We start from the raw sequence: 19,604 nt of genomic DNA, 5'->3' as shown, positions 1-19,604 counted from the left end.
CTATTGTTTTTCCCCCAACTGATTATTAGCTTGAGGGCAGAGAGTATTTCATTTTAGTATTTGAGACCTAGAACTGTGCCTGGCACATAGAAAGCCCATAATAAATGCTTGTGGATTAATTTCAGTAAAGGGTTATTGTGAAGATCAAATGAGATAGAGGTCACCTAGGTTTGGCTTGGAATAAGAAATACCTGAGTTCAAATTATGCCTCATCTGTAGAATGGAGATAATAATAGCACCTACTTTACAGGGTTGTTTCAAGGTTGACAGACATGCAAACCATAAAGCTATAAATGCTAAATAAACCATAAATGCTAAATAAACCATAAATGCTAGTAATTATTATTATCTAATAGATTTTTAAGTCATTAAAGAGCAGCATAAGTTTCAGTTATTATTAGTTGTATGAGCTTCAACAAGCTAATTTACCTATTTGGGCCTCAGTTTCTTCATCTAAAAACAATATATACCTATCTCAAGGAATTGTTGTGAGGAAAACTTTTTATAAACCTTAAACTTTAAAAACTATGTAGAGATTTGAGGTATAATTAGACTAACAAAATTTTTGTAATCTACCAGGCACGACACAACATTTCCTATGACCTAACCTCAGTCCCAGTGTTCTTTTCTGCTCTGGAACATTGATAAAGCTGTGCCCACAATGGTGTCCTTGGGGACAATGTTGAGCTCATGGCCTCTGTTCTCCAAAGGACTCTAGTTTACAGGACAATGGCAATCTTGCTGAAGTTCAATGGTGATTAAGGCAATGCCATAAAACTGAGTCCTAGAGTATTAAAGAAGATGTCAGACTGACTATTCTTCCCATGTCTTGGTCTGGGAACTGCTATTCTCTGTGGTTTCAACATCTGTCTGGCTTATCCCTTTTGTCTGCCTTTCCTTTCATTCTGCTGCCACCGTCTCTTCATGTGAGTTTGTTTTGTGGGTGGAGGGATTTCATGGGGGAAGGGGCCTATGAGACTTCTTAACTCTTTCCTTAAAAAAAATCAAAATAATCCCTCATGACCATTGGAACCTATCAAATACCATTGATGGAACTGTACATTTCAGGTCACACACACACACACACACACACACACACACACACACACACACGCACATTTCCCTATTGGTATAACTTACAGACTCATGGCATTTTAGAATGAAAAGAACCTTTAAAATCATTTGTCCAAACTTTATTTTACAAATGGGAAACATGCTCAGAAACCCCATGGTCACACAGCTTACATTAATTACAATTAAGAAAGCACATTGCTTACGTTATCCATTTGTGTATATTCTGTTTAGTTGTTCAGCTGTGTCCAACTCTTTTTAACCCTATGGACCATATAACGCCAATGCTGTCCTTAGGGTTTTCTTGGCAAAGATATGAGTGGTTTGCCATTTCCTTCTCCAGTGGATTAAAGCAAACAGAGGTTAAGTGACTTGCCAAGTGTCATATAGCTAGTAAGTGTTTGAGGATGGATTTGAACTCAGGTCTTCCTGACTCCAGGCCCAGCACTCTATGCACTGAGTCACCCAGCTGCCTACAATATTCTGTACAGATATTTATGAACATGTTTTCTCTAAGGGAGAAAGGCTCCTTCAAGAGAAGGACTATTTAATTTTATCTTCAGTGCTTGGCACATAATAGGTGCTTAATAAATAGTGGTTGATTCATTATTTTATTTGATCCCAATAACAACCTTGTGTGGTAGGTAATGCCAGTATTACAATCCTCATTTTATAAGTAAGGAAACTGAGACTCAGAATGGGGAAGTTATTCACCTAAGGTCACAAAGTTGGCATCAGAGTTAGGACTAGAACATGAATCTTCTGCCCCTAGTCCAGTGCCCATTTCTTGAACCCTTCCTTGAATACCTTTAACTGTGCAAGGTAGAAATAAATGCTGATTAAATGTTACATGTTAACACACATGTTTTTGTGCATGTATACTTGTGCTCACACTCAAATATCTGCAGGTGGTCTATCCACCTTGTCCATTATTGGTGGCATTTTAAAAAAATCCTCAGATGTCTTCTCCCTGCCCTTAGACATGATTCTAAACTGCCTTCTTTGACTGTCAGCTGCAGTGCAAAATTAGCTTTAATATCAGCCTAAACAATGAATAATTAAAAAGGTAAATCTGCTACAAAAATTCATATTATGAATTCCAAAGCCAAGTAGCAAGGTTCCTCTCCATTGGTGTGAATGATTAAACTCTAACTGTGTATATTTGTCAAATGTCTTTCATATACATGGTATCTGTGGGGGGATGGAATGGGAAGGAAGAACAAAAGAAAAGATTCTGTGGCTCCTGTCCTCAAAATGCTGATGCTCTATTCAGTAAGACTATCTACATACATATACAGCTAGAGAACAATCAGCTAGCTAGATAGAGCAAACAACATATGAATAAATGCACAAATATTTTATATATTTTAGCTAAGTTCTCCCTTTAATCAGATAATTATTAAGTTCCTACTATAGGTAGAGCTGAGCATGATATACAAAGCACTCAACTTCAGTCTCTGATCTCGAGTAGAGGAGGATAAGACAGAAATAAACATTTCTTAAGCATCTACCATATTCAATGTACTATGGTAGGTGCTAAGGATACAATTTTGTTGTTATTCAGTCATGTCTGACTCTTCATGACCCCATTTGGGGTTTTCTTGGCAAAGATACTAGAGTGATTTTCCATTTCCTTCTCCAGCTCATTTTACAGATGAGGAACTGAAGAAAACAGGATTAAGTGGGGACTTGCCAAGGGTTGCACAACTAAGTATTTGAGACCAGATTTGAACTCATGAAGATGAGTCTTCGTGATTCCAAGACCACTGCCTTATATGCTGTGCTACTTAGATAGCCTGAGGATACAAAGACAGAAATAAAATGATTCCTTGAGGGGCTTACTTAGAATTAGTGGGGACATCCAATATATAAAGAACATATACAAATTGCTAAATAGAGCAATACAGATGTTTAGAAAAGGTACAAAATGTTATTGGTATGGACTTCAGACATAAAAAACAGAAAGCTTGTGACCTTTAGCCATGTTAAAAATCTCTGGAGCTCCATTTTGTTATCTCTAAAATAAACTGGTTGTCCTGAGATGATCACTAAGGTCATTTCCTGTTCTAAACTGCGATTCTTTAGGTCTCTTCAAATGCTATTAACCAAGAAAGTTGGGAAACCACCAGTCTTCAAATTATTCCCTAAAGATTATGGAAAGAGCAGCATACTGCTGGTAGAGCAAAGAACTGCTCTAGCCATTCTTGAAAGCAATTTGCAATTATGTGAACAAAGCAACTAATATGTACATATATATCCTTTGACCTGGAGATTCTACTGCTAGGCATATACCCCAGGTCAATGATAAAAAGAAAGGCCCCACATACACTATAGAAGGACCTTTTGAAGTGGCAAAGAAAAAAAAATACTCATCAACTGGGGAATGACTGGATAAATGGTAGCTTTGAATATACTGGAATATGGCTGATATAAGAAATTATTGATTTGGTGAATATAGAGGAGCATGGGAAGACATACATGAATTAATATCTGCAAGGAGAACCAATAAAACAATATGCTGTACACAATGACTGCTGCAAAGTCAGTGGAAAGATGACAAAATAAAACAATTGAAATTGAATGCTTTGAAATTATAGTGACGGGGGCGTGACAGGAGCGGCCAGGTAGCACAGTGAGTAAGAGCACCAGCGATAGAATCTGGGCTCAGACACTTAGCACCCACCCAGAAACACCTGGCTGTGTGACCTTGAGCAAGTTACTTAACCCCAGTTACTTAGGGGCGGCCAGGTGACTCAGCAAGTAAAGAGCACCAGCTCCAGTGTCAGGATGACCTGGGGATCAAATTCGGGCTCAGATACTCAGCACCACACCCAGAAATAACTGGCCGTGTAACCTTGAGCAAGTTACTTACCCCCAATTGCTTTAAAAAAAAAAAAAAGAAATTATAATGAACAAGCTTATCCTCAAAACTGAGATATGAAAAGTTACTTCCCTCCCCTCTTAGCAGAAATGGGAGACTATGGGTGTGGAACACAGCTGATATTAATAATAGCTAACACTTGTATATCAGTTATTATGTGCCAGACACTGTACTAAGCATGTTATAATTATTATCTCATTTGTTCCTTATTTCAATCCTGGGAGATAGGTACTATTATTACTATCCCCATTTTTCAGATGAGGAAACTGAGGCAAATAGAGGTTAAGTGGGTTTGCCCAGGGTCACACAGCTAATAAGTGTCTGAGGCTGGATTTGAGCTTAGGTCTTCCTGACTCCAGGCTCAGTGTTCTATCCATTGTGACACCTAACTATAAATGTCAGACTTTTATGACATGTTTTTGTTGTACTGGTTTTTTTCGTGTCTTTTTGTTGTTATAATGGATGGCTCTCTGAGAGGGGGAAAGATAAAGAGGATACATTAGGATTTCCCATATTTATGATTGACATGAAAACAAAAGATACTACTAAAAATTATATTTAAAAAATGTTCCCTAGACCAACACTTCTTAAACTGTGGGTCACAATCCCATATGGGGTCGCAAAAAATTTAGCAACAGTAAAAGGTTTCTGAATGTGTATTGACTAAAAATTAATTCAAAATCAAACATGCAGTGAATCCAAGGTGTTTCTGGCAGCACTTGCCTTTGTTGCATCTGGCAACTTCACTGCAGCCTTGGTTCTGCACTTGGTGCTGTGCATGCCCTCGGGCCATGCAATGTCAACAAATGCTGCAAAAAGGGATCATGAGTGAAAAGAGTTTAAGAAGCCCTGCCCTATACTATAGTTCAAGATCCTGGCAATGCTGCTTGTAGTATTGGAGTGTCAGCCACTAGAAGTTTGGACATGAAATTAAATTGACGGAATGGGGAATGGAGTGCCAGGGATGAGAAAGGAATCTTCTTTTTTCACTAAAATTTAATCCTGTACTCAGGTTTGATTTCTTTTAGGCATGACCCAATTTTCCTCGTAGATCCTCACACAGGGAGCAGTGATAGATGTCCTATTACAGGAGAGAAGGATACAAGCAGTTCAGTGAAATGAGAAGAGTCCTCTGTGGGGAGGGGGATAAAGATCAAGAGAAGTGACTTATAGTCCTAATTCTTCCACTAACTAGCTGTGTCCCCTTGAACAAGGTATTTTATCTCTCTGGGCCTCCTCTGTAAAATGAGGGGGTTGGACCACATGGTCTCTAAGATGCCTTCCCACTCAATGATTCTATGAAAATCTTTCTTTTTATTTCTTTTTTTAAAAGTTATGAACTTAACAATCATCAAGAAGCACAAATATTTCAATGTGTGAAGAAGAAAAAGAATTGTGTACGAAACTGATCTTTTTTTCAGGAATGTATATTATATTTGACAATGTAAGAGCAAAATTGTCCCATTTGTTTGTGTCCCTTTCTGAACTTTTTTCTTCTGAGTATCTTTAATGTTTCACTGATGCTTTCTTCCCATCCCTATCCTTACCCTTGCCTCCCTCCTCTTGCTTACCCCACAAACCCTGTCTCGTAACAAGTATAGTCAAACAAAACACATCAACACTTTGGTAACGTCTAAAAATGCAAACTCTAGTCTATCACCTCTCATCATCCCTCCTTTAAAGTCATGAATAGGTCATGGCTGTGATCAAAGTTCTGAAGTCTTTCAAAGTTATTTTCCTGTAAATCATCATGGTCTTCCTGTAAATTGTTCTCTTGGTTTTACTCAATTCATCATGGATCAATTCATTCATACTTATCCAAGTTTCTTTGAATCTTTTGTTTTCATAATTCCTTATAATGCAATAATATTCATGACAATCATACACCTCAATTTGTTCAGCCATTCCCCAATTGATACACTTCCTTTGTTTCCAATTCTTTGCTGCAACAGAAAGTGCTACTATAAACAATTTTGTACATGTGAGTCTTTTTCCATCTTTAACCTTTTTTCAGGCTACATGTGTGGTAGGTGTATCTCTGGGTTAACAGGTATGCACTCTGTGATATAATTCTAATTTTCTTTCCAGTTATGGATATCTTCTTAATAGGTTTTGTCACTCTCCAAGTAGACAGTGATCAGACTAGATTTGAGTTCAGGATCTGTCTAATGTTGTTTGCTTTCTCTTCCCAATGAAGAAAGGAAACCAAGGACCCCCAGATTTTAAGTATGAACTTAACCACTGACAAGGTTCCCTACAAAACATAATGAAAAGCATACTGGACTGAAAGTAAGGAACCCAGGCTTCTCCCTCCAACTCTACAATGTCACAACCTCTCTGAACTTCATCATTCTCATTGGAAAATGAAGGTGTTGACCTTTTCAAAAGGATATGAGGATACAACCACAGAAGTAAAAGTGTTTATAAAAGTTAAAATAGCTTATAGTTAAAATTTGCATACTGCTTTAAGGTTTGCCAAGCTCTTTATCTCATGTGACCCTCATAACAACCCTGTGAGGTTGGTGCTATTATTATTGACATTTTACAGATGTGGAAACTGAGGCTGAGAGAAGCTGAATGACTTGTTCAGAGTCATTCAGCTAGTAAAGGTCTGAGGCTGAACTAGGGTCTTCATGACCAGAAGTCCAGTGGTCTAACTACTGACACCTAGCTGCCTTATAAAAGTTAAAGAAGTTTAACAGTGTCAATTCTTGGGGTAAGGAAATACTATTTGCAAGCATTTTCTCTAATAATTTGACTCTCACTGCTACCTGGTAACTCCAAGTTGCTGAGAGATTGCCTTTAAGTTCCAATGAGTTCTGATAGGCATTGGTTAAGGGGTTTCTTACCCTGATGAAATTGCATGTCTGGATCTCTAAAAGAACTAAATATCAACCAACTTATTATTTCAGGATTGCATGTAGTAGTTGGGTGCCTAAAATATTCTGCCCTACTCCTGGAGGATAGGAGAAGCTAGACACAGTTCTGGGGAAGAAGGCTAAAGGTGGATTTCAGAATCTGGCTCCATCCCACCTTCAGATTAGCCCATTCTAATGACTAGAACTGCAAATGTCTGACAGTCATCTCCTCCCCAAAAGGTGTGTCTTCAAACTACAGAACTCCGTTTTATCTTATTAATATTGATTGGTTCTTCTGGAGCAGAAGTAAGGGAGTGACAGGGAGTTATTTCTTGTCCTTAAATAGGTTCCCAATCCAATAAGGCTGTTTCCAAAGGAGCTAGGCTTTCTGAGAGAGGCCAGAAATGGTGAAAGGCAGTATATATATCAAGTTAAAAGTTCAGAGAACACCAGTGTTGACCTATAGAGCCAGACAATTGTGTCTAGTCCCCTAGAAAGTGGCTGATTCTCCAACAGGGATTGCTAGGGAGTTCATGGATAGTTGTACACTCTACTATGACCTGACCTCCCAGGGATCTGCCTGACTGACCCTATCTAGGGAATGGATAAGTCAATGTGTACACTTTCTCATCACGTGCTTCTGTTTATGTCTGCCTGTGTTTCAATGTCTTTTTGTGTGTGTGTTTAGAAAGAAAAGCTATTGGTTTCTTAATAAAATAACTACTCCCAGCAAGCATGCTAGCCAGCTGTGGGGAAAATCAATACCACTGTTAGAGGAATGCAACCCTCATAAATCACAGGAGGAAAGTGAAATTAAACATCCTTATGGAGGCATCCTGGAGAGCTCATTTACCCAGCAAGGGTAGCGGAAACTGTATAGGCTATCACAAGTTCAGGTTTCATAGCAGAGGAAGGAGAAACTGCAGGGACAGGGGGAAATAGTTACATTTAGGGAGCCTGTGTAAGAAAGAGGTTTCCTCCTAGAAAGAGGAGGAAACCCAGAACATGGGAGCCCTTAACCTGTGAAAAAGCCATGGTAACAGCTCGGGGGGAATGAGAGAGCTCCCTTCTCTCCTTCCCTATATCCCTTTTATTAAGGGGATTTGTTCTTAGAAGTCTGGATTCGATCAAAAGGCTGCATTTGAGGACCTAGAGGGTCACATATGGCCTTGAGTTCACAGGTTCCTCACCCCATACCATACAGGACAAAAAGGAAGATGTCAAGAGCCAAATTTTACTACTGGACAATGGAGCATTTGTCCTATGGCCTATGAGATAATTTGTAACATCCATTCATTCATTTAACACTTCCTGAGCTATTTTGTGCAAGACATTGTTAGATTTTGTGGAGGAAAAAAAGTTGAATCTGCCTCCCAGGGCTGTGTTAAAACCAAGTATTTGTAAACCTTATGTACAATATAAACATGAGTTGTTATTAATATTATTATTTTTTTAAAAACAGCAATGTAGCATCTGGGGCACTCTCTCTCTCTTATGTGCAGCCCCAAAACTAGCTACCCTAGATTCAAAATTCTCTATGCATCCACATCTAATCAAAATTATAGCTCATGGAACCTCTCCAATGATTGGTTTGCTTTTTCTGTAGTCTTAAGGACAAATTAGTTTACTAAACATTTAATGACATCATAGAAGATATGCAATAGAACATTTCTCATCCCACCTCCAAAGCTGGGGTACACTGTCTCACATATATACACCAGCAACAGAGAGAGTATATGTATAGTGATCACTCATGAGGAGTCCATAAGCATGAAGGGACAACTCACATGTCTAATGCTGCAGGACCCTTGATGTCTTTTCATGATGTCAGTATTTCCACTTTCACTGGATCTGCTTGTCACTGTGTCTGCTGATCTTGCTAAATATCTGCCAGGTATGTTGCTCCTCTGTGTTCTGCTGGTCCTTGCTGGTTGTACTACATAGGCTCCTCTGGTCTGTTGATGGTTACTGTTATTTGTAGTTCCTGTTGCCGTATTAATCTGCTAATCTCATGGGCATCTCTGGACCCACCTTGTGCTCACTATGTGCCAAGCATTATGTAAATGGGGTGGGGGGGAGAGAGAGAAGGGAGGGAAGGAGGGAGGAAGGAAGGATGGAAGGGAGGGAGGGAGGAAGGAAAGAAAAAAGCCCTAAAAATTCCAAAAACAAAACAAAAAATAGTCCTCATTCTCAAAGAGTATGCATTTGAATTAGGGACACAATATGTAAAATATTTAGATACATACAAAATACGTGTGTGTGTGTGCGTGCATGTGTGTGTGTGTCTGTGTGTGTGTGTAGTGAGCATGCTTTGGTATAGATCCACAAGGTCTTTTTTCTTTTTGGCCTTGTGGGCTAGGGTTATTGAACAAAAGACACAGGTGAGAGGCATAGCAACTGTCACCTTGGGTAGGAACTTATAGGGTAGGGGCACATTGCCCCAACCTGTGAACTGACATGTTAGTTCTATATCCACTGGCTTCTCCACTGGGCACAGTTTGAAACACTGGAAGATGGTGGTGAGGAAGAAAAAGATCTTCGTTTGGGCCAGGCCTACCCCAGGCATATGTACTTCCCTGAAGCAAAGGGCACAAAGGCCTTGTTTGTTCAGAAGGCCCCTTTCTCATCCAGGAAGTTGGTCAGGTCAAAGTATTCTGTGTCCTTGCACCAGATGGAGTCCTCACGTGTGAAGACCAAGAGTGGGATGATGTGGGTGCCCTTGGGCAGAAAGTAATCACAAAAATGGGTGTCTGAGTGATGGCTCAGGGCAGGTCCATGGGTTGGATGCTGATGAGTCTCCCACAAGGTCTTTCTTGAAAATTATGCCTTGCTTCTCAGGGCATTGATGCTGGGCTGGCAACATCTGGTCTGGATGGTTGTTCCATCATTTCATTTGTGTTGGACTTTTCATAACCCCATTTGGGGTTTTCTTGGCAAAGATAATGGAGTGGCTTGCCATTTCCTTCTCCATCTCATTTTACAGATGAGGAAACTGAGGCAAACAGGGTTAAGTGACTTGCCCAGGGTCACATATCTACTAAGTGTTTCAGGCCAGATTTAAACTCAGAAAGATGAGTCTTCCTGACTTTTAGGGCAGGCACTGGATCCATTGTGCCACCTAGCTGCCCCTGGTCTGTATTAAGACACTCAAATTTCTGTGACTCCTCTTCCTTCTCTGATCCCTTGGTATAAGTTACAACTAGTTCAAGCCTTAAGAAGCATTTGACTTTGTTGCAATGAAGTCTAAAATCCAAAAAGAATTTGTGTGTATGACTAAGACTTAAATTTAGAATAGTTGGCACTCTTTACCTGAGATAACTCTGATGAGGGTGGGGAGGGAAGCATCAGGCAAGGAGATGGGAGGGAGTAGAGAAAGGTAAATTCTGTCTGTCATTGTAGGTAATACCTAGGATAGGATAGGAGGACTAGCTGCCCCTGAAGAATTAGTCCATTCACTTCCTCTTTCTAGTGATCAGTCACGTTCTAGAGACCATGGGTCACTAAGCTCTTCCAATGGCCATGTGCAATGGTTAATGGGAATGTTCTCTCCTTCTCTTCCTCCCTCCTTTGGCTGGGGAATTCTGTTCTTTCTGGCTTGCTGCTGCACAAGATCACTCCTGATGTCTCTTTTTGTACTATTGGCTTTCTTAATTTCGATATAGCAGGAGTCTGTTACTCAATGATTTTCCAGATGAAATTGTTCTTCTTGTTGGTTCTGGGCAGGGGCTGTACTGGCAGCTTCCGCCTGGAGCTCCGTGACTTAGGCCTACCAATTAGCAGGCAAAGCTGAGGCTGGAACAGTGGGAGGATCTTTGTTTTGTTTTGTCACTAAGTGCTAGGCAGAGAAACAAGGAACTGTTTAAACAAGCAACTGTCCTCCTTAGATAGTGAAAGGATAACCTCATTTCTGGTACAATGGTAGGTTCTAATCTAACACTAGCTCACTCCCTGGACCAGATACTTTGCTCCCTCCCTCCTGTGGCACAGGTGATATGATGCATTGGTAGGGACACAGAATGGAAATAGAGGCCTGACTTCTAATCTTGGCTCAGTCACTATGCAACCTTGAGCAAATCACTTTTTCTTCCCTAGGCCTAAGTTCCTTCATCTGTAAGATAAGAGTGTATTATTAGGTCTTTTCTAAGGTGCCTCTTAGCTCAAACATTCTGAGTCCATAATTCAAGGTAATAATTAATGTCTGTAGTGAAACATAGATCATCTGAACTGAAGGTAATTGATCAAACTACATTGTACCCCTCTTTGACCCCTACCATTGCTGGCCTTCTCTCTTTGTGAGAAAGAGCCCTTGAGTGGGGATTAAGAGGCCTCAACTCACATTCCAACTCTGATACTTACTATCATGTGACAAGCCCCATCAACAATCAGTAACAGCATTTAGTAAAAACATTTACTCAGATTGTATGGTAATACAAACATTTCCCCCCATTTCCTGGGGCACATTCTCCTACATCTACACACAAAGCACGTGGGGAAAGTGGGCTCAAACTGCACAATGTGAGTGAGGCACACATATAAGCAATATAGAACTCACAGCCCCTAGAAGCCCTTTGTCCCTGTGCAGAGTCCTCACAAAGGTCTCTAGGGTTCAGCTCTCTGGTTGGCAGGCTGCTCAAACAACTTCCAAGACCTGTTCCTTTCCTGAGTCCATAGCCAGTACATTTCACCACAAGGACTCATGCTCCCTAAAACTGCCTTTCCTCCAGTGACTATCTCCAGTGTGTATCCTTGGTGTGACTCTTCACTCCTGATGCAGAAATGCCATAGCTATAGCCCCATTCAGCTCTGACAGCTGACACCTTGGGGTCTTCTGAACTTACATTCCTTGGGCCACATGCATCTCCAGATACTCAAGAAAAAACAAATGCAAAAGAGACAGAGGCAAGTATGTACTCATGGCATCCAAGGTGAGGTACAGTATTATTGGGACTAGCTGCCCCTCCCCTTTTCAGTGCTGGAGAGGCAGTGTAAGCCTGTTGTGCCCCATTCTCCCCTGGGAACAAAGAAGGATGATACAGGGAAAGTTTTCCCCTTTTATATATTGACTGAGTTCCTGCTTAGTAGCTAATTAGAGAACTTTTTGACACCACATCTGTAGCAGCAAGCACCCCAGCATCCCCAGGGTGGCTGCCAACACAGGTTCTTAGATCTGCTTTTCTAAAGGAAAGCAACTCAAAATGGGTTAACAATCTTGCTTTAATCAAACATACATCGTTTACCCTAGTTCGGGGGAAAAGGTCAGCACCCCGAACTTCAGAGTATACAGAGAAACAATATAGACAGAGAAACAGATCAAGCAGACAGGCTTCCAAACTGTCCAACCATTACATCCATACCAAATCACAGTTACCAGAGAGGGAAGCATCAACATCTGGGTTTTCAAAGCTGGGGTCTCTCAAAGGCTGTCCAGAGTCTCATCTGGTCAAATCACACAACACTTCTCAAAATAAGCCCCAAAGCAAAGCCTCCCATCAGGGCTTATATAGCCTTCTCCTGGGTCAGAGAATGCAACCACCCTCTTGGCCCACTGCCCAATGACAAAGCACCAAGGTGTGGGCATTTCTGAAAACCAAGCCTCCTACCACAGGCTCCATGTGACCACATTCAGCCTATTAGGGAGCAGAGTATATTTTCAAATCAAGGAAGGTTCTCAGAGACTCTTAAGCCTATCAAAGGGCCTAGGGGCAGGGAAGATCTTTAAATTTGCATTTCCATTACATCTCTCTCAGTTTGCTTCATTTCTCTGTCTCTATGTCTCTGTATCTGTGTGTGTATGGTGTATTGTGTATGTGTGTGTTTCTCTCCATTTCTCTCTCTCTATGTCTCTCTAGTCATCTGGTAACTTAAGGGCATCCTCTACCAGAGATGGAGAACCTGTGGCCTCAAGGCAACATTTGACTTTCTAGAGCCTTGGGTGTGGCTTTTTACTGAGTCCAAGTTTTACAGAACAAATTCTTTTATTAAGGAGATTTTTTCTGTGAAGTTTGAATTCAATCAAAGGACTGTAGTTGAGGTCACATGTGGCCTCAAGGCTGCAGGTTCCCCACTCCCTGCCTAGGAGTATACAAGGTACATTCATGTACAAGGTACATCATATGTAGGACAGCTATTTAATTCCTTCAGTCAAAAGAAATACTTATAACACAAAAGACTCACAGAATGCATTAATAAATTTTTTTAGTCAATCAGGGTTAAGTGACTTGCCTAGGGTCACACAACTAGTGTCTAAGGTTGGATTTGAATTCAAGTCCCCCAAGGGCCAATGCTCTATCTACTACATCGCCTAGCTGCCCCCTACATTAATAGTTAATACTTTAAATAATAGCCTATAACTCCCATTATTGTCTCCTAAAAGGTCTATACTTAAACTTTTACCTTGGTTCTGCACTGTCAGAACAACTTGAAAGGGCAAGTATGGCATAGTGGAAAAAGGGCCGGATTTTGAGGCAGTTAGAACTAAAAGTTAAACTTCCGCTTCAGACATAACCAGTATGACTATGGGCAAGTTATGTAATCTCTCTGGGCCCAGTTATCTTTTAAATGAGGAGATTGTACTTGATCTCTAAATCGTTTCTAGCCATATCATCTCTCAAGCTTCCCATATTCTAGCAATGAGAATATGCCTTAGGCTTGTTCTCCTGGTAGCAATCGTCTTCTCTGAGAAATGTTGTAATAACTTTAGAAAACTCCTATTGCTCATATTAGCATTGATTCAAGAATACACAAACTCCTCTGCCTCCTCTTCTTCTCCTCCTTCTCCTCCGCCTCTTCCTCTTCTTCTTCCCCTCTGTCCCCATGGCGAGATGTGAATACTCTCTGTTCAAAGGAATATAATTTTGGTCTCTTATATTTTGTGAGATATCTTGGGGTTTGGGGAGTATTTTTTATTTTCATTTCATATTTATTTATCTTTTTTTTTTTTCAGAAAGCTGGGACAATTGACTTTTTCTTGTGTGGTTTTCATTTATGAAATATAGCTCTCAAAAAACAGGCTTTGGAAAAGTTCATTGTGATTTAAATGGAACTACTTGACTAGCCTTTAAACCCATCAAATAGCCAATAATAGCTCCCAGTCCAAGTCTCTTTTGCTCAGGCTTTGATGGCTCAGAGTGAATGTAAGTAGCAATTGTTTTTTGTTCTCCCAAACTCAGAGGTTCTTCCTCTCCCTGGTAGATTCTTTTATGATGGCAAACTAGGCCATCTTTTGTCTCAATTCTTACTCAGCCCTTAATCATTGCCTCAGACAAACAGACCTGGGAAAGATCTTAGGTTAAAAAGGCTAAGGTCACCCACTGCATCCAGGGCCATCACTAGTCAATCTGACTTTTGTCTTGCCTCTGGACTGTGATAACTCTGGAGGAGAGAGTGAGGCTGATGACTTTGCCTAGCTCTGCCTCACTTAAATCCAATTCACACACAAGTCAAGACATCACCCTCATGATGTCATTGGTCCTCTTCAAGAACAAAAGATGGGGGACAGCTAGGTGGCACAGTGAATAGAGCACTGGCCCTGGAGTCAGGAGGACCTGAGTTCAAATTTGGCCTCAGACACTTAACACTTACTAGCCGTGTTACCTTGGGCAAGTCACTTAACCCCAATTGCCCTGCTTTCCCCCCTCCAAAAAAAAAGCAAAAAAAATTTTTAAAAAGAACAAAAGATGAACAACAATAAATACAAACTCCCAACTCTTGAGGTAATTATCAGATTTGAAAAGTCCTTCACTCAATATTTCTATTCAGTCATTTATTCTTAGGGAAAAAAACACAAAGCCAGGTGCCCAAGTCCAAGCTCAAGCTCACTACCATGTTTGGACAGCCACCATCATTGTGTTTGGGGGGCAGTGGCAGGAGCAGGGACAGAAAGAAAACAGGAATTCCTCCTCCCCCTTGAAAAAAGTCTAAGGGAGAGACTCAAAGAGTTGTGACTTGCTTAGGAAATAGGAAGAGAGACAACACCAGAGGGCAAAATTACTCTTTTAAGGTCCGCTGAATGGACAGTGGCCTTTTATTTAAATTAGATCTTTTCCCTTGCTGTCATGATAGGAACCAAAGGATTGCCATTTCATTCCAAAATCTTTCAGCACTATACAGATGTGTTCCCCTAAGTGACTGTGGGTGCTAAGCTCAGTTCCACTCATGCACTATAGGCATACTCTAGCCAGAGTAGATCAGAGAGAATCCCCCCAATTACTGCCATTACACATAGATTGTCCCAGTTGACCTTCATGACAATACTGGATTGTCTCAGGTGACCTTCATGACAATGCTGAGGTGGGTACTATGTAAGTTAATAGTTAGAGAGGTGAATTAGACCAAAGTCAAACAGCCTAGTCAGAGGTAAGATCTGACCCCAGGTCTTCCAGAACGGGGTCAGGAAATCCAGATCATTTTTCTCAGATCACTTAGAATTATAATACAACCACAATGTACTTTCACACCTATTCCACTCCATTCCTTCCCCCTCCTAACTCTGGAGCATTGAATTGACATTCTGTCAGGAAGTTGTTTTTCAATTTTAAATTTGAACTTTCTTGTTTTTTGTTTGTTTTCGTTTTCTTGTTGTTGTTCCATACCTCCATCTCCCAAGTCATAGCTCTGCTAGGTTCCAAGCCCTTTTACATACGTTCAATTGGCTTTAAACTGGGGACACAAACACTATCATTACAGATTACTTTGAAAATAGGAAGTGTCATCTCCACCAGTGCTAAGTCCAGTATGATGAGTATAATGCCAAATAATTTCATTCTGAACAAGCTGAACCTGTTAAATCAGACTCCATCCGTACTATTTAAAGTCTGTGTTACAGACACCATCTGAAAATTGCTGAATAAAAGAAAAAAGAAAACGGCTACCTCACATCCAGTAAATTAACAAAGATGAAAAAAGGTGGAAATAGTCAATGATATGGACAGATAGGCAGACTAATATACTATTGTTGGAGTTGTAAAGTAGTCCATCCATTTGGGAAAGCAATTTGGAAATATTCTAATGTCACCTATGACTGGGTAGGGGACAGTGTCCACAAACAGGCCCTGGCCCTGAACTTAATACCAAAATCATTCTGGGGCAGCCTGACCATAAAGTCAGGATGTTTTGTCTCTATTCCAAGAGAGATCTATGGAAAAAATCTCTAAAACAAAGCTAAGGGATGGCCCAAGATCCCTTCTAAAAAAATTAACATACAAAATAATACTTATCAGGTTTAGAAAAGCTACTTATTTTCCACCTTAAGAGAAATGATTAAAATCCCCAAACCTCAAATGTTCATTAAAATATCCATAAAACATAAACTATGACCCATCATCTCTATTATACTTTCCTCACAAATAAAAGATACCCCCTAAGAGGCTCACAGAGACTGACAAACAGATGTTACTTTTTTTTTTTTAGTCTGTACACTTCAAATAGCAATTTGATTTTCAAATCTGTCCAGCTGTCATGGCTAGGGTTTCGATTTTCAGGATGGTCTTGTTAATGGACATCCCTTCCACCAAGAAGTAGCATAGTTGCTGCCAGTCAGCACACAGAAACTCTTGACCTCTCAAACTAACAAGGTGGTTCTCAAGATTAGAATTGCCAATCTCAGAAGACTGCTGTTTGGTCACCTCTGCTTGGAGAAAGAAACACAAAGTAGAGGAGGCAACTAGAAACTTGAGATCCAATCTCAGATTCACTCAGACAAGCACATCTTCTCACTGCCATGTGCCTAAAGCTGTCATCATTACTTCTAGGGAGTGGGAAAGAAGAAAAGTTTCCTTTTCTCCCTCAATGAATGTCCAAGGGAGACAGATAATGTTGACTATGTGCCAACAAAGAGGAAGCCTAGAAAAAAGGAGACCAGAAACCATCTCTCCTTCCTCACGTCTTGTTCTTCATGACTCAGTCATCTTTGGTATAACATTTCCTCACCCCTCCACAGTCATGGATATCAAGGAAACAATCAGAGCCTTCTGGTCATTCATACCTTTTAATAAGGAGCCAGAGTATGTGTAGGCCAGGGTTCAGGCCCATACTCATGCACACTCTATGAAAGGTTCCCCAATATACTAGAAAGGGACTAAAATGTCCATTCTCTCTGACTCAGAGATCTTACTGCTAGACATATACTGCATTGAGGTCAAAGACAAAGAAAAGTCCAATATATTTATGGGTATTGTGGTATAGTAGATAGGGCTGTGTAGACTTGGAGAGAGGAAGACCTAAGTTCAGATTCCTCCTTAGGTAATTATGAACTGTGATCCTAGGCAAGTTAACCTCTTTCAGCCTCAGTTTCCTCTTCTGTTAACTGGAAATCATAGTTGTACTTATCTCCCAGGGTTGTTGCAGAAATTAAATGAATCTGTAAAATGTTTTGCAAACTTTAAAGCAAGATATAAATGTTAATTTTGTTATTGTTGGTACTATTGTTATACACTTAAATATTTTTGCTATTTTTTGTAGTAAAAAAGAATTAGAAACAAAATACACGGTCATCAGTTGGGAAATGGCTACACAAATTTTGGTCCATGAATGTGATGGAATGTGTAGAAAAGTACAATTTCATAAGAAAAAATGAATATAAAGAATTATATAAAATTCACAAAGTAAGCAGAGCCAGAAAAACAATCTATACAACAGTGTAAGTGGAAAGAAAAAAACGAAAGGAAAAAAAGAAACTGAAGACTATAATTATAATGACTAAGCTTGACTGCAAGGAAGAGAGATAGGAATGCAACTGCCTTCTTTGCAGAGGTGGGAAACTACTGAAGTGAGATTATATATATATATATGCTGTAGGACTTAATTGATGTGTTGATTAATATTGCTCAATAGCTTTTTAAAATTCTTTGTTATAAGGGAAAACTGAGTTGGGGAAGAAGGTAGGAATGTATTGGGAAAAGAAGATCAATAAAAACTTTTTAAAAATGTTTCCAAACATGGTTCTATACACATGCCTTATATCTTTACTATTGTCAGGGCTAATAAAGGGTGAATAAGGTGTTAAATTTGGATTCAGGAAAGTCTGACTTGAAAGCTTGCCTCTGGCACTGACTTACTGTGTGAACTGGGCAATTCTTTTAAACACTGAGTGTCAGTCTCCTCATCTGTCCAATGGGGATATTTAACATCTATCCTACCTACCTCATAACAGTTGTTAGGGTTATTATCTTCAAATAAGGTAAGTGTATAGAGAACTTAAAGCAATATATGTATCAGTTATTACTGTTATAACCATCATCACTCTTCCCATGACCATCCTTCAGCATTCCTTGGGGCTACAATTCCATTTTTCCATCTTTGACTTTAATAATCCTTATATTTGAGGATATACATGGGCCCAGGGCTTGAATACTTTACTTGTCTCATAGGGTCCATTGCTTGTAAAAAAATCTGCTTGGGAAATGATACCCTGAAGAAGGTACAAATGGCTTTTCGCTGAGCTTATAGTTAACACTTCCTTCCTTGCTCAGGTTCCCACCAGGTGCCAAACTGATGGAGAAGATCCAGGCCATTGCCCAGAATGTCTCTGACATTGCCATGAAGGTGGATCAAATCCTGCGAAACAGTGTCCTACACAGCAAGGGTAGGCCTCACTACCAGTTTCTGGTTTAGATATTTGTCTTTGCTTATCTCACCCCCTTTCCATCTCCAAGTGTTTTCTGTGTAATAGAGCCCCAGGCAAGGTAGTGATGGTCTCTGCCTCATAGGCTGAGCAAATTCCCATAAGGTCAGGTTATTGGACGAAGCTTTCCAAAGTTGGGACCTTTGGAAGGATGGGGCTTCATGTAATTGGTAACAGTTGATGTAGGAGGTGTAATCTCACTAGATTCAGGGTTAGCATAGCAACCTATCTTATTACCCTCATTCCTGCTCCACCCCAACCTTGTCAAAAAGAGAAGTTTTAAACTTGGATGGGCAACAAATGGGGGTGGGCCAGTGTCTAAATGACTCTACTAATTCAGCTGTTCTTAACACCAAGGGGTGGCCCCTTGCTTTCTACATGTGCTTAACTTAGCTGAATGAGGTCACTGATAAGAGATGACTCCTACTCCTATAGCTTTGCCTGAGAGGCTCAAGCTCAAAAAGATTTTTAGGGGATTATGTAAAAAGTCATGGGTATGGTGGGGGGAGCAGAGGTAGAAAATACTCCAACTTTAGACAACACTCACTCATTCCCACAGTATAATAATAGGGTGGGATTTGGGCTACCACCAGTACCCAAGTCTATACTTTCCCTAATAAATGGGTGAGTAGGTACTGCCAAACCAATGTCTATCCTACTTGTCCAATGAGACCATTGTTTATAGGAGTGAAATCTGGAAGTAGGGTGTGGGGTGGATAAGGCTAAATCCCTATTACGCTTTTTTTTTCTTTTTTGGAGGGCAATTGGGTTAAGTGACTTGCCCAAGGTCACATGGCTAGTAAGTGTGTCAAGTGTCTGAGGCTGGATCCTCCTGACTCCAGGGCCGGTGCTCTATTCACTGTGCCACCTAGCCGCCCCCTACCCCTATTATTCTTAATAATTCAGTGGAGAGCATAGTAAACCAGCTACCTCTGAGGGTGCATTGTCTGGCAGGGGGCCCTTTCTCCTCTTGAAATCATTGATGTATGGTATAGTTCCTGTAAGGGCTGCCATCTTCTACCCTGAGCATGGCTTGGGATCAAATGGAGAACTAATATGAATCTCTTAACACAATCCCTTGAGCATACATGCTTACAATTCTTGTTTGAGAAGTTGAGTGCTAGGAAAATCCATCTGCCCTTCCCCTCCTATATTAGATTGACTTATTCCTTTC

The 19,604-nt window shown here is 40.3% G+C and overlaps 1 protein-coding gene across 1 annotated transcript in view; it reads left to right on the top strand.

The window, feature by feature from the left end:
* Positions 1 to 19,604, top strand: part of MGAT5B (alpha-1,6-mannosylglycoprotein 6-beta-N-acetylglucosaminyltransferase B) — a 137,527-nt gene that overhangs the window by 39,031 nt on the left and 78,892 nt on the right. Inside the window, exon 4 of the mRNA XM_069076757.1 lies at positions 18,279 to 18,391. Within this exon, the coding sequence (XP_068932858.1) occupies positions 18,279 to 18,391 (113 nt within the window). The remainder of the gene's footprint in view (positions 1 to 18,278; positions 18,392 to 19,604) is intronic.

The sequence above is a fragment of the Petaurus breviceps genome, unplaced genomic scaffold (assembly GCF_028583685.1).
Source record: "Petaurus breviceps papuanus isolate PSGF00001 unplaced genomic scaffold, PetGlider_PUasm1.0 90925, whole genome shotgun sequence".
Taxonomy (NCBI): Eukaryota; Metazoa; Chordata; class Mammalia; order Diprotodontia; family Petauridae; genus Petaurus; species Petaurus breviceps.
This window is presented reverse-complemented; position numbering and strand designations above follow the sequence as displayed.